This window comes from Centroberyx gerrardi, chromosome 7 (assembly GCF_048128805.1).
Source record: "Centroberyx gerrardi isolate f3 chromosome 7, fCenGer3.hap1.cur.20231027, whole genome shotgun sequence".
Taxonomy (NCBI): domain Eukaryota; kingdom Metazoa; phylum Chordata; class Actinopteri; order Beryciformes; family Berycidae; genus Centroberyx; species Centroberyx gerrardi.
The window spans coordinates 24,606,634-24,628,339 of record NC_136003.1 but is presented as its reverse complement, the minus strand read 5'-3'; the positions used below and the strand labels follow the sequence as shown (position 1 = coordinate 24,628,339).

The window sequence follows — 21,706 nt, the reverse complement described above, 5'->3', positions numbered from 1 at the left end:
TTGTTGAGACCACACACACACACACACACACACACACAAAGTCCAGTCACCTGGTTGTGTCTTCTCTTCAGATACAGGGGGATAACACAGAGTCGACAGACTTGATCAGGGGAGTTAGTCGAAGAGGGCCAAGGTCTTCATTAATTAATGTAACACCTTCACTGCTGTGATGAAAATTGATGTGACACTTTGGTTGCATCGTCAGAAGGGTGTGAGCTGGACACAATACGTATAACCAGAAGAAACTGCCACACATTCGCTGCGTCTATGCTTTTATTGTGCATTACTAACAAGGGGAAGAAAAGTATCTGTTCGGGAGATATTTGTCACCTCTGTTGCTCATTCAGAAATAGCATCCCCCCTCTGTGTGAGATTGACAGCCATTGTGTTCTGCCTGGGGTCTGGTGTGTGGACAGTGATTGGGTGAGTGAAATGGGTGGATGATGAGTTGCTGGGGCGAAGCTGATGGGTTAGGTGAATGTGGGCGAGGATGAAGGGCCCCACTGAGATTGGGAGGGGGATTGCATAGTGGCAAGGAAAGTGGTTGGAACAGAGACTACTATTTTACAAAGAGCTCCGCTTCCATTAAACCAAGCACAGTAGCTAACTGACAAAGGGAGAGAGAGGGAAAGAAGTGTGTGGTGTGCTGAGTGTGTGTGGTGTGTGTGCTCATGCATGTGCGATAAGGACAGCGCGATGGAAGCTGTGTGTGATTATGCATCTCTTATCTCACATTCAAAGTGGGAATCTGCCTGTCTGCCATGCATAATGAGTAACTTTAGTCAAGCAGGGAAATGTTGGGACGTGAAACTAGTCCACATACCCTCTCTTTTTTCCTCCTTGTAATGATAAAGAACAAAAGCGCTAGCGCTCTTTGCGCTGACATTTTCTATTAGTGTTTTTTCAGTCTGTCCTCGTGATTTTTTCCTCATATTTCTGGGCCTCTATAATAAAGCTTATTGGCTCTCTTTTTGCTTCTCTTCAATTGCAACCATTTCCCACTCTTTCCCTATTTCAGTTTTACATCAACCGCCTACTGTACAATGCAACCTGTGCGACAAAGACATGAAGAATTTGATCCCCAAATAAATCATGCACCTATTACCTGAGGATGATGATGTCGTCTGGAACCACATTATTCTCTTTGATGACCTAGAACTGAATCGAGCCAGGAAACTGCGTCTTCACTGCACTGTTACACCCTGCCATCCCTGCTACAGCCTCAAAAAAGATGAAATACCTGGAGTTAGTGAATTAGCTATTCCCTTTGACATTGTTTGTATTGGGTGAATCCTCTAACACAGTCTACAATAAATCGTTATTATAGCTGCAAGGGTGTTTATCATTGCATTCCCAGTGGGTCCAAGCCTTTGTTGCTCAGTCTTGACCTCTGGGCACGCTGGAACATCCCGTATATCTCCGACTGGGCCCAATGAATTCTGACGGAGAGAGGAAGAATCACATTTTAAAGCTGCTTCACTGAATTATGGCCAGCCATAACCTGTTGATCCCTCAATACAGCATTGATTTTGGACATTTATGTACATGTGAGAATGTATGGGGGCTGGTGTATGGATCGAAGAGGTGAGAAACACGGGCAATTATGCCTCCACTGAGACAGCAAGTCCCCCTCTGGTCTGCATTAGTGGGATTTGTGCTGCTTGGAGGATATTGACAGTGCAGGTGCGTGTAAATCTGAGCAACGTTATACATTTTACATGAGCCATCGTGAGTCATTTGTGAGTCACATAAATAATTTGTTGAGAGATAAACACTAGCATGCAAAACTAAAGTCTTTTTTGGGGGTTGGGGAACTTTCAGCAGCTCAAAGGCTGCAAAACAACAGATTTGAAACTTAGCAGATTGATCTGTGCGTCACTGGAGCTGTAACTGTTCCAGAGCATACCGCAAGTTTTTCGCATACTCTGTACTGCAAGCATCTCATAAATAAGTATAAATTAGTAAACAGTCATGACGAATGTGTGTGTGTGTGTGTGTGTGTCTGTGTGTGTGTGTGTGTATGCATGTGTGTCTAGGCGAGTTTTGCACTCGTATGCACTGTTTTGTTACCTGTTTTATTCCAGTGCTAGTCACATATCTTCCTGAACCCCCTGCCTTCCCTATACAACTGTGCTCTATCTCACTCTTTACTGGAGCTTGGTAGAGTGCCATGACATGTCAGCAGTGAGTGGAGATGAAGGAGGACAGCAGTCTCTCTCTCTCTCTCTCTCTCTCTCTCTCTCTCTCTCTCTCTCTGAGGCAGTTCCCTCTGCACTAGCCAGATATTATCATGAAATTGCAGGGGATCAATATTGCATGTTGGACTATCACACATCCTACCAAGGGTATCATTTGTAGCGAAGTCTGCCTCACTCTGACTCATCCTCATCAACAAGACATCCCACCCATCACAGCGCCTGGAATGAGATGATACACACGATGGATACGATTGGATACTGTATGTACCGATGGCCTGGATCAAATGTGGCGTCACGTTGGCTTTGCCTCAGAAGCGTGACCCTCTCTCAGCTAATATTAAAATGCAAGCTAACAGGAATTATATTCAAGCTCGCACACACAGACACACATCTGATTCGATTAGCTGTAATTGAGACACGTGTTCTAGCGCAGCTCGAGCTGCTATGCCAACACTCATCTGCTCTGATTGAGAGAGAGAGAGAGAGAGAGAGAGAGAGCTCAGTGCAAACCTGTGAGAAACTTGGGAACACGTGTGTCAAAGCGTCTTTGTGTCATCAGCACACGATAGAAAATTGGCAGAACAAAGAGAACAACATCAGCGGTGGCCGTGTGCTCATAGCTCACAGCGCAAAAATGATGTATTTTAGTCGTGTGAGTCGGCTAAAACTGACATTTCTACAGCATAGCCCGCCTTCATCCGTGTAATCTGATGAACTGAGATGTACAGAAGGGATGTGGAGTATGCAAACCCACACTCAATTACGTCCTTACTCTTTGTCTCTCTCTGTATTCCTTGCTACACCACCATTTGTGTCTTTGTCCTTCACACACACACACACACACAAACAGTGACAGACAAACTGTTTTCATCTGTTATTCCCAGGGACACAGAGCTGTAAACAGTATCTCCCTGTAAAGTGATTATGTTTGGAGCGGAGCTGAACGAGCGCAGACAGGCAGACAGACAGAGTGTGTGCGCAGGGAGTGTCTGTGGCCTACTGATTATCTGTCTGCCTGTCTGTCTATGCTGATGCATTCTTCCCCGGCGATGGGGCCACAACCTCCCACCCACCCCCCCCCCGCCCCCCCACCGCCCCGCCCCCCCACCGCCCCGCCCCCTGCCACTGCATGTCAGTAACAAATAACCCGCTTCCCCCGGGGGGAAACCGGCATCATCCTCTCTGTACCCAGAGCCAGGGGCGAGTGTCAGGGGACATGCGTTTATCTAGCCAATCAATGCTAGGTGGATGCTGAGAGCAGAGCGTACGGGAGTGATGGTCATTGATGTGATGTTTTGTCGGTTGAATGTTCGGCTGTTGAAATGCAGCGGCCATCAATCATCCAGGACCGTTTGATCAATACAGCTAATAAGATACAAGCGAGGCTAGTCACGTCAGTTTACAGCAGAGGGATACAGTAACATGTGATGCGATGTTGTTGTACGTTTACAGGCGTGTGTGTGTGTGTGTGTGTGTGTGTGTGTGTGTGTACAACATGAAGGCCATAGGGCAATGGTTCTCAACGTGGGGTCCGGGGACCACCAGGGGACCTTGAGGGGTTTCCAGGGGGTCCACAGCAAAATTATGAATTGTTAAACTTTACCTTTATTTATGAAGTTAACACGATTAGAGCATGTAGAATAAATGTAGACTATAGTTTCACTGTTATCTCTCTACCTAGAATACAGATAGTCATGGAATTCTGGACAAAATCGTATCTAACAATAAAAATATTCTCAGATTTGTGTCAAATGGGGGTCCGTGGGCCTAATGTGTACTACACGAGGGGTCCTTGATATGAAAAAGGTTGCGAATCACTGCCATACACTGTATAGGGAGCAGCCCTGCCAATGAGGTAAAGTGCTCCATAGGCCCTGTGTGTATAGTGGGAACCATGAAGCGGCTCCATCAGATTAGGAGCCCCGAGGATAGGCTGTTGATAGAAGATAAGGCTGTGTAAACTGTCTTGTTTCTTTTCATCACCGGAGCCCTCTGCCACCGATACCAAGGAAATGCCGTTTACACACGCCGCTCCTCAATACATACAACCGTGGGTGTTCTCAAAGAAAGGCCTTATCTTGTTTAACCACGGGCCAAACGCACAGGCGGCCCTGTTAAATGTGATTGTGCGAAACAAACGCTTGTTCTCACTAGAGGGAACGTACAGGTAGCGGTGCTTTTATTGTGTTGTTTCCTTATGAGATGTTATTATATTTCATGAGTCATCCTCTTTCCCCACGGTGTGCACATCAGAACAAAGTGTTGCGTTTATGGATGCTGGTATATTGCCTGTGATTTCCTGAGGGTGTATTGGACACTTGTTATTGTACCAATGCGCAGCGCAGTGTTCTTGCTTTGTCCATTGTTTATTCTTAGTGTATTTCTCCCCCCCTCTCCCCTTCTTTCTCTCTGTCTCCATGTGTGTTTATGTCTGTGTGTGTGTGTGTGTGTGTAGCTCCAGAGACTGAAACGCTCACTGTCCTTCAAGACCATCATGCGCAGTAAGAGCGTGGAGAACTTCTTCCAAAGGTCCTACAGCGATGCCCGTCTACCCCCGGACTTCATCACCGACCCGCCGCCTCCGTCCCCGCCGCTGCTGCCCGGCTCTCCTCTCGTCGGCGACCGCTCGCCGTCCATCTCGCCGTCGCTCAGCCCGAACCCGTCCGTCTGCTCCCACTCCCCCTCCCTCAGCCTTTCCCCGTCGCTGCCCACCAAGCCTCCCAGGCCTCAGATAACCCACTGTTTCCAGGAGCATGTTTTTCGCAAGCCCACCAACTGCCAGCACTGCAAGCACATGATAGTGGGTAAGGTGCTGAATCTACTCCCAGGACTCTCTTTGCTTTCCAAGCCAAGAAAGCTCCGCCGCAGTGTTCACAATATTTCTGGCCCCTCTATCCTTGTTAACTTGGCTTCTCATCTAGTGCAGATGGTAAACTGACTGTTGTTTTATGGAGAGAGACACCGCCTATTATCAGTAAGACCATTAAACATGTTAGACCTTACCTGCAGCTTACATCACTACAGCAAAAAATATCCACCAACAAGAAATTTGGTCTAATTTTGGATCTTAAAAGCTGCTGTAGCAAAGGTCCGATAGACGAGATGTAGATGAATCCTGCAGACGATCAAGATAGTGTCACTTGTTTAGGAAAACTCTTGAAACAGGTGAAACTGTATTAGAAAGAAGTGAAATTATCTCACCTCACTGGCAGATTTTTTCACTTGTTTTAAGGAAAACAAGATTTTAAAACTCAATACTAGACTAAATGACTTGTTTTACGATGGATGGATTTGCAAGCTCACGCAGGTAAAGTTACACTTCACATTCAGCGCAACGGCAGTACAGTGTTTATAACTGAAGAGATCATTAGATGAACAGAAGTTGCTGTGCTGCAGGTGTGTGAACGCTTTTATCCGTGATGTGCTGCTCGTGTGGCGGCAGCAGGCCCAGACCAGGCACTTCCTCTCTGCTACATCTACTTCCCGTCACCATGATTGATTACAGACCCCGTCCTGCTCCTCGTCCTGTTTGTGCTCCAGCGCTTTATTTTGCACACATCATGGTTTTATTTCTGTAATGCACCAGCTTACTCTAGCTGGATTTCATTGCGGCCCCCCCCCCCCCCGTGCCCAGACCGAGCTCCGTCTCCTCGTTAAGCCGGCGAAGGAGAACAAATGTTTTTTCTTGGTCAAAGTAAAAGCAGTATTTCCATCGAGCCACCCAATTTGTTCGTTTGTTGTTTGTGTATTGACTTTGCTCAGTCACAGACCAGTGGATATAATCCCCATCGCCAATAAAACCAGAAATATATCTTGCTTTTTTGGGGGGATAAACTTGGACTCAACCCCTTAATCTTAAAAAATGTCCAATACAGAACAGAGGAATTCTCACTAGCGAAAGAATGAGCAGAAAACATCTCAATACTTAATGAGCTTTTATCACTGAGGCACGTGGTAGGAGAGATGAAAACTGGATGACTCAAATCGATTACGACTGAAATATCTCCAGCTGCTTTCCAAATTCCAGCGCGCTTGATTAAACTTTCTACCTGAGCGGAGAGGAACCTGCTCGTACGACCTGAGGCCACTTTTGTTTATGAGCGCTTCCTTGCCTGTTTTGTGTCTCTGCAGCCTGCTGTGTCGTCCTCTTCACCGCCGCCTCCCGTCTGCGTCTTCCACTCTCACGCTCCCGTCTCCCTCCCTCTCCGCAGGTAACTCCAAACAAGCTCTTCGATGTAAAACTTGCAAGATGGCTGCTCACCTGTGGTGCACTTCAGAGCTATCGCAGCAGCCGTGTCACGGGAAGGTGCGTTTGCTGCCAGCATTTGCTTGCGCACGTACACACACACACACACACACACACACACACACACACACACACACAGGGATGTAGTGGAGGAAAAATCCACCAAAACTCTGTTTACCCAACTTTTTGTTTGCAAAATAGAATTTACTCACCGTCATCAGTCTGATATAAATCTTCATGAGATAAATGTATAGTAGGCTATACATTTAGGTAGGTAGTATCAAACTGATGGAAGTCATATGAAAATAGGGTTTTATAAGGGGGGAAAAGCATAATAATTATTTTCTGAAAATATAATTGATTTTTGTTCTTAATGGTGGTTGTTTGCCAACTGAAGGTCTTAGTGTACCCACCTTTTTATTTGTAATCCGTTTGTTCCCTGTTTTTTTATTTTGTCTCGGTCTTTGTTGCTAAGCGCTCATCGCTGTGGTGTTTCTGCACTGCACGTCCCAGAGATCACCTGTCAATCAAACAGTGTGTCCGGTACTGTGATTCCTTGGATTCTCTGTCGATGAAGTTTGAGTCTCTGTAGGTGGCGCTCTTTTCTTTGTCTGTTCAGCCATGGTGGCTATCGCTGCTCACGCTAACGACCCAGTTCTTCTTCTGTTTATTCCAAACAAATGAGAAACATAAAACGCATCACTTCCTCTGCGCCAGAGGATTTTTCCCAGGAAAGAGCTACCAGCGTTCAGAACAGCAAATGTTAAATCTTTCATGAACTGGGTATACAGTAGGTCAAATCACTACTGTGTTGTATCAATCATTCATAGAGAGTAGTAAAACAGACATTTATTTGTATGAAAATGTTGCCAAGTATTACCTTACCATTACATCACTGCACACAGCTATGCATCCATGCACACACAGACTTGGGACTCGTGCAGTCTTGGCCTGAGGGCTGAGTCTGTCTTTCTTAAGGTCTCAGCCATGCGTGCAATTCAAGTGAAAATGCTAACAGAAACCAGATACATATGGTAAAGGGCAGAATGTCGTCTTCAGTCAGCGTATGTGAAGAGATAGCGCTGATGTGGCTGAAACGGAGCCATTAATCGGTGGACATCGCCTTCCCTTTGGGGAGCAGCCTGAACCACTGGATATCCATCTAAAACCCGGCTTGATCTTTGTGTTTATCCTCTGGTGCGGGGCAGAGGACATTGGCATGCAGCGAGAGGCGAGACCTTCCGAAAGCCACTTGGAAAATTTGAAGAGCAGGGGGTTCAAAAGGGTTCAGTGCAGTTTAATGGAGGAGCACAAAGAGAGAGAGAGAGGGAGACGGAGGGTGGTAGGGGATTGAGGGAAGGGAGTGATAGAAAAAGCATCTTCATAGGAACAAAGGCGTTCATACCATTGATCCACGGTGAGTTACTCTCTTCACCATATTATGACAAAGCAAGTAGCTCATCTGCAAGTCAGGGCAAAGACAAGTCGATATCTCAGCTGAAACAGTCACTGTGCTTAATTCAGTGTGAAATTGCAAAAGTGTGGGCACACACACACACACACACACACATCTGTGCCTGTGTGTGACAGCCTGAGCGTGCGTACAAGTGAGCGGTCAGCAGTATTGAGCGTTCTGGTAGGTGGGACCTGTGCAACTTCACAAGCAGCAGCACAGAAAGGCAACAGTGATGTTTGCTTCATTTGGTGACTTGGTGGCAGAAATTAAACTCTCGCTGTACGACGCATGCCTCACTGACTGTCAGTCTGTCTCGCTGTGTTTCCAATTCAGTAGCTTTAAAATGACTCCATTAATGTGCTAGAATTGCTGCACATAGGCAGTTTCCCACCAGCTCAGTCTATAAACAGGAAGTAATGGGGATTGGAAAATCATCCTGGTTTCACCTCTCCTCCATTAGTCCGGGGCGTTCAAGCGGAACTTCAGCTCGCCGATGCTCGTCAACGACCAACTGGCTGTCGTCAAGGAAGTCCAGCCGAGCCAAGGTGAGCGTACCTGGCAGTGTGTGTGTGTGTGTGTGTGTGTGTGTGTGTGTGTGCATTGGTTTGTTTGTGCGGAAGCATGCGTGTCTCTGTGTCTTTGTTTTTGCGATGTTGCTCTTGTATATTGTTTAAGTTCATTTTCAGATTTCTTTCCCCCATGAAATATTTGTGTGTGTAGCCTACTGTATAAACAACAAGAAAAAAGAATGGAAAGGAAGAAGAAACTCAGCTTCTCTTGGAGGCCATTGGATGAAGTCTGTGGTTTAAACAAAGATTTTTAATGTGAATGATTTTTGAAGTTCTAATGCTTATGTTTTTATTATCCTTAGATGTATGCTATTGATTGATTGTGTGTGGGCCTATATGTAGTAGGTTTAAAGCTTCACTGTGTACTCCCAGACGTTTGACAGACAACTTTGACATGTTGCCTATTTTCTGATTGGTCTAACTCCTAGCTAATTCTCCTTATCATAACACCTATTTAACAATAAATGCCCAAAAAATGTTTAAAAAAAAAAAAAAAAGCAAGAAATTATCATATTTTAATAACAAAATCCCATTACTTTTACTTCCTAGAAAACAGAATATTCTAAGTCGTTCCTTCAAGGCGTACAAGTAGTTGTATATAAAAATGCCAACCAATAATACCATCACATATACCCCTCCCCTCCTCCCCTCCCCTCCTCCAATCATATAAAACCTGCAATTTCACAACTCTCAAAGTAACATGAGTGGCAACATGGTGCAGCAGTGAAAACCCTGTTTCCCTTTCCAAAGACGCCGCAGTCGTGTCCCAGTGGCTGTAATTTATTCATTTTGAAGAATCTGGAATTTGTGAAAGCTCAGGATTATCATTATGCGTAAAGCTCTGAGTCACTTTCCATGTTTGTTCTGTTCACCATTGAAATACTGTTCATTATGACTTTAAGATCCATTGTCTCTCTGTCATGTAACCCTGATGAATTAAGGCTTTCTGCTAAAACACGTTGCTTTTTCTGTGCCGATGAAGACGGTTTTCAGAGCGTCCACTGGCCTCCAAGAGCTGAATTTGTTCTTCTCTTCTGTATGTATTCAGAGATTGCTTTGCCCTGCCTTTAAATGAACGGGTGTGTGCGTGTGTGAGAGAGAGAGAGATTGTCCTTCACCTCACAGACTGCATTCCTCACTGAATATGGGCTAGCACCTCATGCTGTCAATTCCTTGTACTATCCATGAGTCAGGGCTCAATTAACCTACAGCGCCATCATCACCTCAAGCGTCGCACCATGACGCCTGGGCCTCTGCCAGGGCCAGCTGAGCCTGTAACCTGCCATACATACACACACACACACACACATACACACACACTGCAAACTGTTCTCATTATGTTACCAAAAAGACTCATGTATGTGCACACAAATGTATATGCACCAAGTTTTAGTATGAATTTAAGACCTCTGTAACCCCACAGTCACTGCTCCTGAAAGCAGGTTGGAGTGACACATAAAACCTCTTTTATAAGGGTGAGTGCTGAATAACTGCGTTAGGTAAGTAGTTAGCAATTGGTGCTTGAAACCTTGCAATGCCAGTTCAAATCTCACTCACTGCAAATTGCACTGATGGATTTTTTTAGTAAGCAAGGGTAGGTTTTGATCAATTTTAGGCAAGAGTGACAGCAGTGAAAAAGTTAGGGTTAAAGCAGGGTTTAAATTTGCCTGTTTCGGCTATCAGGACCAGTGATTTCAAGTAAGTCCATGGATGAGGTTGAGATATTAGTCACAGGTTGGACTGTGGCTGTTAAGAAACAATTTGGCTCATGGTTTGGTTGCTGCAAAAGGTAGGTATGAATGATGGATGAAGATAGATATGAAGCTTTATCACATCCAGAATTCACCTTAAAAAGGTTTCTGCCGGTTTCTGCGCTCAAAAGGATGCCCGAAGTCACAGACTATGTAAAAATACATAGTCTTTTTATAGCAAAGAGGAAGAATATGGTCTCTGGATGCTGTTTCCCACTGTTTACTCTTCCTCTCTGCAATTAATTGCTCTTTGCAGAAATGCGTTTTTAACGTGATTTCAGACTACTACACTCAATTTGTGTCTAGAGCGCAGTGAGCACCAGTGAGCTTTATCACGTCCAGCCACTTTGGCCAGCCACGCGTTAGAATTTCCTGGTGCAGAATTTCTGTTAAATTTTTCATTCTGCTTGTCGAAAACACGGAGCACTGGTTTTTATATGAAACTGCAAATCACCATGACTTCAACCTGCACAGACACACACACACACACACACACACACACACAGCACATCTGGCCGTGCAGAAAAGTCTATCCAGCCTCCATTCAGCTAGTGTTGAGCTGGATGGAAACAGGCAGCAGAAAACCTAATTCCTAACTCCAATATGTTGTAGCTCTGCCATCAACATGAAATCCCACGATGAAGGCTTTTTGAGGATTTCCATATTTTGAATCTCATCTTGTAGTCACTCTTTGTCACTCCCCGCACTCAACTACAGCCCCGGATATATTACTTCTATTAAAACTGAAAAATATTCCTTGCCAGTAAATAAATCTATGAATAAATAAAAACTAGTTTTATTGGAGTGTCTCGATGTCACCTTTACTTTTGGCTGCTGTCCTCTCTCAGATCTTAAGTGGGTCACTTTGGTCTGGGACTGACTGAGTTACTACAGTTATATTTAGACCCTCTGGTTCCTCCAGATTGGCAGAATAGTCATGATGTACAGCGTAATCTCAATGTCTGATGGACGGTACTTGTAAAAGTGTGTGTGTGGGTGTGTCTTTGTGTTTGTGTGTGCAGCGTGCAGGCATACGTACTTGCATGTACTCAATATGTATATAAGTGTGTGTCTCCGTGGGCATACATGTCTTGTGTGTGTGTGTGTGTGGTTTCAGAGGCTGGCCGGGCACGTGTAGACCCCGTGTACGCCGCCTTGCGCTACGGGACGTCCTTGGCGCAGATGAGCCGCTCCAGTTTCGGCAGCGTGTCAGAGTCGCCAACGCGCAGCCTGGTATGACATCACCCTCTGGGCGGGCATAGGGGACAGTGGGGTCCTGTATGTTTAAGAAATACGGAAGGTTTCTGGGAAATTGGTCTGTGGGTGAACTTACCCATTAAGTAATGGGACACCAAAATCATCCGTGTGTCCCCAGTAGATTGCTTGTTCCACGCTAACACTTTAGCATACACCATGTTGAGTGATAGCAGGCAAATAGTATTATCCAATATAAGAAGACTGACCTTTTAGTAATGGTGTTTTTTAATATATGGCCTACAGATTCATACATTTTTAACGTGGACTATCATTAACCCAACATAACCAGGTTTATTTCTGGAACTATTTCTGGTGAGCAACAACATATTCATCCGCAGCGCAGTGATTTTAGTCGCCCACCACCTTCACTTCCTATGGAACCAGAGAAAATAGTCCCTGGATGTTCAAAACAGTATATTATTTTCATATCATATTTTGTGTAAATTTTACCAATCTTCTTCACAAAATTTGGCCGTATGTCATTGAAGATTATTCACCATCTAGCTTTAGAGCTGCTATAATTTTTCCCACTTTTGAGATAACGCTAGTTGTAGTAATGCTAGTGTATCTTAAAGGGTTAGCATGGAAAGCAAAGATCTACTGGGGACACATGGATGATTTTAGTGTCTATGTTTTCATCACTTCACAGGTAAGTTCACCAATGGGCCAATCTCCCAAATTCCTTTAATATCCCAGGTATACATGATTGACCAGCATACAAATCTTATCTGGCAACATGATTTCCAAATTGAGCTTATGGTTTAATGTTAAATGGAAGTGAAGTGATATATATCTGAGATTGGGGTTAGACCGATACATTGGTACATCAGCAGTTTTAGTCTGAAAATATCGGTATCAGTCCTCAAAAACCCATATCGGTCTAACCCTATCTGAGATATATGAGAACAATAAGATAAGTAAGTGAACAACAATATTGGTTTTGCATGCCTTTTAATAGAGCGAGAACTACTAATCTGTGCTGTGTGCATCCTGAATAATTCAGAAGAGAGAAATAGTTTTACTCCCGCTCCCAAATGTATCCTCTTTGACTTCTTGGTGCCAGCTCTTCTCCCTATCCTGATTTGTTTCCTCGTTCTTCCCTTTTTTCCTCAAGGGGGAGGGGAGTGAGGAGAGAGAGCAGAGACAGTGCAGCATGGAGGAAGAGATAACTCCTCCAGAGACAGGGGGTAAACACTGCCGTGTGCCTGTGTCTCCTTCTATGTGGATTTGCATATGCATATGTGTATATCTGTGGTTTTACATGCATATGATTTCCTGTGTGTGTGTGCATGTGTATGTGTGTGTGTGTGTGTGTGAGAGAGAGAGAAAGAGAGAGAGAGAGAGAGGGAAATTGACTGTACACGGTTGTGAAAAATTGCATGCATGATTGCCTGTGCATTTGTATTTGTGTGTGTGTGACTCGCACTCTCTAAGCAAATTTCTCACCCTGCCAGACACCTCGGTCCCTGAGAATGAGATAGACGAGGAGGAGAACGGAGGCAGTGGACAAGCTCAGACTCCTGCGGAGGAAAGCAGTGTGAAGGTACCACACCCTTCTCTGGCCTAATCTGCCTCTGTAGTCGTCCCGGGTTGTTTTTCCTCCTCAGAGTGGTTGTGTATTTCTGTCTGACTCCCTCCCCCTCACCCCCCCACACCCCCACCCCACCCCACCCCCCCCACCCCCCTACCCCGTCCATGTCCCCCCTGTGTCTAGGTGCCCAAGCGTATTGAGGTTCACTCCATCCACACCTATGTAGCGCTCTACAAGTTTCTGCCTCAGGAGCAGAATGACCTGGAACTACAGTGAGTAAAAGCCTAAGAGACTGTGCGTGCATGCGTGTGCAAGCAATTTTCATGTGTACGCACGTGTGTCCGCGGGCCTCTTCTGTGTGTGTGTGTGTGTGTGTGTGTACGTGCAATTGTGTGCTTGCTGTTGCTGTTGTGTGTGTTTGTCCCTCCCCGCGTTTTGCCGCGGCTGTCGTTTCTGCAGGACGAAAATGTCCCCACCATCTGCAGAGGACGGTGCCGTGGCGCCCTTAAGGACGACTAATTATAAACTCGGAGCCCATCACTGTCCCCACGTAGAGCTGGCTACAGAGCCGTGTTCCCAGCAGGGGAGAGGATAAAGATACTGAACAAATGAGAGATGAAAGGGCGAACAGACATAAGGGGGGAGACTGCATGGAGAGACAACAGCTTCAGATTATCGTAGGCAAAGAGGGAACGGGACAAAACAGAAACAGAGGGAGAAAGGAAAGGATGAGGCGGAGTGCAGACTTAGAGGCGAAGGGAACGCAAGATGGAGGAGGAAGAGATGAGAGGAGGGAGGCAGAGAGGAAGGAGAGAGGAGTAAAACGAGGGCAGGGCGTGTGTCTGACTGTGTGTGTGTGTGTGTGTGTGTGTGTATTGGGCGGGGTATAGTAGGTGAGTGGTGGGGAGGGGTGTGTGAGTGTACAAATTAAGGGAACCAATGAAAGCAAGAGAGCTTGTCCTAGTGTGTTTCTGCGTTAGCATTACGATTCGACCAATGTGGGTTTTCGAAGGCCAATGCCAATATTTTTGGTCAATGATCGTCGATATTTTGTGCTGATACTGAATATCTTTAAATTTGACAATTTTCATGCCAAAAAAATGACAAGTAATCAGTGTTTCCCCCAGAATTTTATGCTTGGCAAGGTGGAATTTATTTTTTAGGGTTAGCAGCTCCTTAAGGGAAGCTCTGGGATACATTAGGCCTTTAAATGAAGAATTGATTTACAGAAAATATGAACTAAATTAAATGAATAAATGAAATGTACAAAGAAATCAAATTTCATTGCAGGTTTTACAGTCGGTTTTTATGTAGCTGTGGTCAGGGAGGAGCCTCCATAGCCGATATTCAATAAAGGCCAATATCATCCAGATATATCGGTCTAACCCTAGTTTATGTGTGTGCACACTTGTGTGTGTTTGTGAGGGATGATCATATAGGGCAGTAGTGAGAGCAGACACCCAGGAGACGCCACATACAGAACGAGTGCAATTGGGACAGCGGTGCCTGCCTGTGTATCTAGGACAGTGGGTACAGCGTGTGTAGGAAACGTTATCAAGGCTCATCATAAAACCGGTAGTATCATTTGCATGCAGACCAGGTTGGCTGCAGATCAGATCCGCCTTTCACCATTACATTAGGCGCTACAGAGTCGTATTTCATGTAGACCTTATGACTTTGGTGTCATTTGGTCTGACAGCCCTCCAGAGAGGCAGAGGGATTCATCTACATCTTAAACCGCCTCAGCTTTGCTACAATAGCTGCTACAGCTTTCTGTGTGGGGTTTGATAATGTTATCTTTTGTGCGCTCACTCACTCTCTTCTATCTCCTTCTTTCTCTCTCTCATTTTCTATCTTCTCCCTCCTTCACCTCCCCATCATGTATCCTTCTCTCGTCTCCTCTCCCTCCTCCTCTCCTCTCCTCCCCTCTCACCTCCCCTTCATGTCTCCTCTTTTTCATCTTCTATCTTGTCTTATCTCCGCTAGTCCCGGTGATCGGGTGCAGGTCACTGACGACTCTAATGAGGAGTGGTGGAAGGTGGGTAATAAATCATTGGCACACATCTGTGTATGTGTGTGTGTGTGTGTGTGTGTGTACACGTGCGTTGGTTAGTGTGGCTGCATGCGTGAGTGCGTGTGTATTTTTGTGCATGCCTGTGTACCTGTGTCCACAACGTGTGTTTGAGTGTACAGAAATGTGTGTGTTTCTATCCGTTGTGTGCCTGTGTGAATAATGCATAACATCTGCTCCATTTTTGCTTCTCATAAACACGCAGGCAGTCACAGATAGAAATAGAAACATAATTTCCTCTGAAAATTACTAAAAGAGTTTAACATAATGAACTTAAGTAGTGTTGCAACCTCAAAGAGGTCTTTATTGAGTCTGTAATGAGCTTCATTCAATCCCAATGGAAATAAATGCGTGCGTGCATGTGTGTGTGGGTGTGTGTGTGTGTGTGTGTGTGTGTGTGTGTTCCTCTCAGTCACAGGAAAAGAGGCGACACTCTCAGGCTTAACCCCTGATTGTTGGCTAAAGCACAAAGTCTGCACATCCTCTGTTAATGGGCCAATATCTACTGGGCAGGAGAATTAATAGCTTAAGTAAAGTAACACTTTAAATCAACATTGCCTTTCCGAGGGAGCTTTAAATTATTCACACTTTGTGAATCAACAGTTCATTACTAATGTATACTTTGTGAATCAGTTATAAACACATCAAAGCTGGAGGCTTCAGGGTGATAAACAGCAAAATATTGCTGCATAATGAGATGCTCTCTAATGAAGTCTTGTATGTTCACTAACGAACAAAAGTGGTGTGCAGGTGCTCTGTGAAAGTATCCATCTTAACAAGGCATTTCATCTACTGGTGAGTCATATTTTTCTTAAAACAGGTGGGGAAAATATGCCTGCATGGAGACAACAGCTTAAGATAACTGGCAATGTTTCCATTGCAAAACAACTTATTTCCAGAATCTTCTTGATGCGAGTGATCTGCCTTCTTGACTTCATGTTGGAAACAAACTATTACCTCACCCAAATAATGGAAATTTTCACTTTAAGAAAAACAAAATTTTAACACTAAGTCTAAATGACAGAGGACAGCCATATTTTTGCAGCGTGAAAGTCATCATGGAACCATAAATTCCTAATACCATGGATAATGGGTGTTGTTTACTGTATTGCACCCCTGTGTTTTCCAGGGCAAGAGTGGCGACAAGGTTGGCTTCTTCCCTGCTAACTTTGTCCAGAGGGTGCGGCCAGGAGAGAGGGTGTGGAGGGTGACCCAGGGCGTCCACGGCAGCCGAGGGACGGGCCACATGGCCGTCAAGGAAGCTCAGGTGCGGGAATACTATCTTGCTGTTTCTGTCTTGTTCTGCTCTTATGTTTTTGTTCTTCTTCTCTCTTCTCTCACTTACTGGATTACACTATAAAGAGTGAAAGTAATTTATGAACAGTGAAAATGTAACTCATTTGATTCATTTAGGTATTTATGTCAGTCTTTATATTTAGTAGCCTACACCCTTCTCACGCTCAAGCGTGGTCTTACCTCATGACTGTATGTACGCTGTTAAAACAATAAATAAAAACCGGCCCCTAACAATTGGCGATCTCGAGAACAGAAAATAGATATTCTGCCCATTTTGTAGGTGGCATCTTGCGTTGTCAGACAGCTGTACCCGCTAACATCAAACACCACTTGGCAGGGAGACGAGGAGAGACAGAGACAGAGAGAGAGAGAGAGAAGGAGAGAGAGAGAGAGAGAGAGAGAGAGAGAGAAGGAGAGAGAGAGAAGGAGAGAGAGAGAGAGAGAGAGAGAGAGAGAGAGAGAGAGAGAGAGAGAGAGAGAGAGAGAGAGAGATGGTGTTAGTGAGAGGCTGCTCTGTGTTTCTGTGCTACAGTTTGTGCAGATAGCAGAGCTGGCAGCAGGTGGGGATGATTGACAGCTTGTATTTCATCTGAGATCATCTCACTGTATTGCTTTCTGTGCATTAGGCGGCCAAACGTAAATAACATTTAAAAAAAAAAAAAAAAGCAACTGCCAATATTTTCAAGTCCTAAGTCACTAATAATAAGTGGACATGGCAGCTACGCCACAAAGTCGTCCCAGTTACGTCCTTCTCACGCACACCTGCCCCGACTGCTTTGCTATACTCGCCGGTCAACCAGTGATTTTCAATCCAGAAGGTATTCTGTTGGCTGGGTGACTCACACAGTCTATCTGAAAGAGACACAGATTATCTGTGGCATCTCTCTTGACAGGAACTAACAACAATACTGAGGGTTCATTTGCATGTGTTGAAAGGCTGTTTGTGGCACGGCTGATTGCATCGCTTAAAGGAGGTTTAAAAAGTGGTGGAGACAGAATCAAACATTTCATGAAGTGATGGGGACATGTCCAAATCATCCCCAGTGTAAATGATGCCTGTGGTTTGGCCCGTTGGTGACCTTACCCACCCAATATCTGACGAGAGCATTGGCACCAAAATCATCTCTCTGTCCCTGGTATTTAGCGCTGTATGGTGCACATGCTAACGTTTTAGCATACAGTAATCATAGGCGATTAGCATTATCCAAAGTATGAAGATAAACCTTTCAGTAATCCAAAGTTGGTATTGGTTTTTATTTTATGTAGCTATTATGTGTAGATTCATAACTTGTGAAAACAAAATCTCAGACAACAACATTTTTTATCATTAGTGAAGTTCATTGAAAATCAACAGCACAAAAAACTTTAGCTGTGTTAGCTACAGTAGCTTCACTCACTTCTTGTGTAAACAAATTACGTTCGAAGTCTCGCGGGAAGAGAGATCTTCTGCCATTGAAAGTGGTTTCAAAGAGTGCTTTTTTTTTTCTCATATAGGAGCTTCAGTCCGCTGGTTGTCCCTAAGGTTACAGCAGTTAGTCACATATTTTGCCGCCAAAATTTATATATCTGTTAATTCTCCTAATAGATATCAAAGTTTTTGAAGATCTGTTAATGTGTCAAATTCATTATGTTTAGAAATAATTTTGGGGAAACAAAATTGCTGTTATGTCTGAGTATCTGTTACATTTCAGAAGAAAGTGCAGCTCTGTTTCTAACTCTCTCTCTCTCTTGCTCTCTTTCAGATCTGCGTCGGGAAGCAAGAAGACGGCGAGGACTATCTGAAGCTGAGCAGTGGGAAGAAGAGAGGGCTGGTCCCGGCTGACTCCATAGAGGAGATCTGAGGCTCTGCGCGTACATCGCCATCCCATTCATCCCTCCATTTCCATCTCCCCAGGCTCACCCCGAACTTCAAGCTACCACTGTCACCCTGCCCGACTCCCTTGGGCTAATGACAGCTGCAGCCTCTCCAACTGACTTAATCTGATCAAACACAGATGAACTGGGCAGAAAAAACACACAGCCACAGAGAGTTGGAACCATCGTTGGCCCAAGGTTCCCCCCCCCCCCCCCCCCCAATGAACATGTGTTTTCCAATCAACTTGATTTGCTGTAGGTCTTTGATAGAGTGTGAAGTTACGCAGCTGCGGATTGTAGTCCTGCTCTGAGGAAGGAACTGTTTCTCTTCTGATTGGTCATCGGTACTGTAGTGTTGTTGTAGGTTTATGCCTTCTCCCATCTTTCAAATCAGAAATCAGTGTCAGACAAATCAAAGATGCTTTAAATATGGCTTAAAAAAAATGGCTCCTGTTCAAAAAATGGCTCCTGGAAGAGGCTGATATTGCATGTAAGAGGATTCTTGTCAGTGGAACTTGAATGCTCCTATCAATGTCCTTTTCTTTATTCTGCCCACTCTGCTCGTCCCTATCTGCTCACATCAGGGCTCCTGGGCTGGGGATTGGTATCAGCGTCATGTTGACTGGTACGCAACGTGAGCCGCTCGCCAAGGACGACCACTGCCAGCCGGAGAAAGCTGCAGTCATTCATTCAGACAGACAGACAGCAGAAGCAGATGAAACGAGTACACAGAATCTTAAAATCCTCAACAGCGTCAGGCTGAATTATAACCATCGACAGTCCAGAAATAGGGAGATTTTCAGGAGCAAAACTAGGCGGTCTTGCGGTCCTGGTAAATTTTAAGATATCCTGCATTCTGGTGACTTCTTTATGTGGGAAAATAACAATGAAATATAGGCTAGCACAAAAACTGCATCTTTTGATTTCTTGTAAAAAGTTATTTTATTGATAAAATATGAATCAATTGACAGACGTTTTATTGCTCCACACAGAAACCAACTTGACAAACTCTGCAGAAGGCAAACCCTTTCCTTTAAAACTGAGAAAGGTGAATTTGTCCATCAAGGACGACTGAAACTTGCAGGCGTTTTTCTTTTTCTTCTAACTCGTTTGGCTCCAAACACCTCTGAACAATCAGGTAACCATAGAGACTGCATTTCTCGTGTATTTTGTTGACTATAGACCTCGTAAATCTGACTTAATTTAGGGTATAAACCACGCCCAAGTACACACTTTTGGGGACGGACATTTGGGCAAGGCTGACACCTAAATGATGACATCACTTACTTACTTTGACATTTGATCAAATTATGGGAGAAAATCGGGAGAAATGAGACCACAGGAAGAGGGGCATGGGAATCGTGAGTCTCCCATGAAAAGATCGACTCGTTCTGCTGGTAGTAGCGAACGCTGAACGAACGAAGTGTCAACATCTTACAAGCGTAAACTTACAAGTGGTGAAAGCTGTTTTCCTATTTTCACATAAGGGAGATCTCAGGGCTTAAAATGGTTTGGTTTAGCAGAGAGCGGCTCCAGCGCTGCGGCGGGGGTGGCAAGTGTTGTACTGCGTTTTAACATGCCTTCGCTAGCGCTTCACCACCGGGAAATAAACCCGGGCCAGTCTGCCAGAAGAGAAAAAAAAAACAACAAACAACACAATGGAGGAGATCTTTCTGAGTGTGACAAGGAGTCCAAGTCCCACTGGCAGCTTGGAGGAAGGAGACATGAGAAAGAGAGGGAGTGAGGAGAGAGAGAGAGAGGAGTGACACGAGTTGCTGAGCCATTATGAATCAGAGTGTCTGCATGCAGGTAGTGTTGTTGGACCCATGGGTGCCTGATTCATCATTGATCAAATGCCAGCCTGTCATCTCCATCCTCGTCTCCTGTTTACCCTCTCTCGTGCCGTGTCATCGGTGTGATTGGTCAGATTTGACAGCAAGTGGAAGGCACATTTTTTTTCTGTATCTAGGTAAGCTCTTGATGATTTGGACTCGCATTCATTGATTATTTATTTAACAAATTTCTCTTGAAAAGAAAGGCATTCAGGCTCCAGAGAGAGGATGCATGCGTCTTCACCGGTGGAATATCATGAACAAGAAGAAAATGTGGGACTGGAGCGCAGAATGCACCGACAGGATAACGGCACTGCAATTAACAAAACTGTTTAGCTCATATTTCCTTTCTGAGCGCCGAAGTCTAGCTAGAATGATCCTCTTTAAGTCTCCATTTCTATATGTGTGAAAGACTTTAGCGACTGTGACAAATAGTCTTTTCCTCTTGTAATAAAGCAATTAGCACTTTATTTTGTGTCATCCGAATAAGTTTGCTTTTTAATCTCCTGAATAGTGATTGCTATTGTCTTCTACTTTACCTTCTAACTTTACTTCACCATGGCCGTCTTTATTCTAAGGACTGTTGGTTTGTCTGCGTTTATCAGATGTCTTTAATGTTGAAAATCAGAGCAGAGATGGCAAAAACACTGGGAATGACAGACAGCATGAACAATATGACAGGCCTGGACTCAAACGGTATCAAAATAAAACTGGAATGATTATTGATTTTACCCATAGAGACAGTTTGTCATCCTGCATTGCACCTATATAGTTTTACGTAGCATCTCATGTTCATGCCTGTGAGATTGTAAAATGTAAATTATGTGTATGGATGTAAGTCATTGGTTGGCCACATACCTCAATAAAAGATCTTTACAAAACCGTCTTTGTCTTCCTTATCTACATCTAGGGTGACTGTGCTTTTGAGGTTGTAGCTCCTAAACTTTGGAACTCTCTCCCACTGGACTTAAGATCTGTGGACACGGTGGACACTTTTAAAAAGCAGCTCAAGACCTATTTGTTTAGACTTGCTTTTGTTTAATTTTTCTTTATCCATTTTTGTGATGTCTCATGTTTTTAGCTGGATGTCTGCATTTAATGTCTGTTGCTCTGTTTATTATTTTGCTTTCTTTGTTTTATTGTGAAGCACTTTGTGACGTCTGTTCTTGAAAGGTGCTATATAAATAAACTTATTATTATTATTATTATTATTATTATCTAGCCTCTTAAGTTACTATATTTACTCTCCTTGCACACTTAAGATCATTAACTGCTGATTTTCTTGCAATTAGAGAGAGACTTCACATCCTATTGATTTCTTCCAATATATCTTCCCATGAGAACAAGGGTGTGTGTGTGTGTGTGTGTGTGTGTGTGTGTGTGTGTGTGTGTGTGTGTGTGTGTGTGTGTGCGTGTGTGTGTGTGCGTGTGTGTGTGATTTGGACGGACAGGTGGGTGTCTGGCACGGCAGAATGTTGCTTTTGGTCTCTTTCTGTCTGTAATTATAATCGCTGCCTAATTAGCCCAGCAGAGAGCTGCTAAGTTCCAATGGCAGACATGCATAATGCAATATGGAATATATTGGATCACACTTAGAAATTAGCATTTTTAAAGTTTAATAAAATAAGAAGGACAAAACGTTTTT

General features: G+C 44.3%; 1 protein-coding gene across 1 annotated transcript in view; it reads left to right on the top strand.

Annotated features, from left to right (window-relative positions):
- LOC139919948 (SH3 and cysteine-rich domain-containing protein 2-like) overlaps window positions 1-18,216 on the top strand; it is a 21,480-nt gene extending 3,264 nt beyond the window's left edge. The window contains exons 2-11 of the mRNA XM_071909835.2: window positions 4,654-5,002; window positions 6,410-6,504; window positions 8,361-8,445; window positions 11,338-11,453; window positions 12,592-12,664; window positions 12,914-13,020; window positions 13,192-13,280; window positions 14,995-15,046; window positions 16,209-16,346; window positions 18,118-18,216. Coding sequence (XP_071765936.1) covers window positions 4,654-5,002; window positions 6,410-6,504; window positions 8,361-8,445; window positions 11,338-11,453; window positions 12,592-12,664; window positions 12,914-13,020; window positions 13,192-13,280; window positions 14,995-15,046; window positions 16,209-16,346; window positions 18,118-18,216 — 1,203 coding nt within the window. The remainder of the gene's footprint in view (window positions 1-4,653; window positions 5,003-6,409; window positions 6,505-8,360; window positions 8,446-11,337; window positions 11,454-12,591; window positions 12,665-12,913; window positions 13,021-13,191; window positions 13,281-14,994; window positions 15,047-16,208; window positions 16,347-18,117) is intronic.
- Window positions 18,217-21,706: the final 3,490 nt, after the last annotated feature.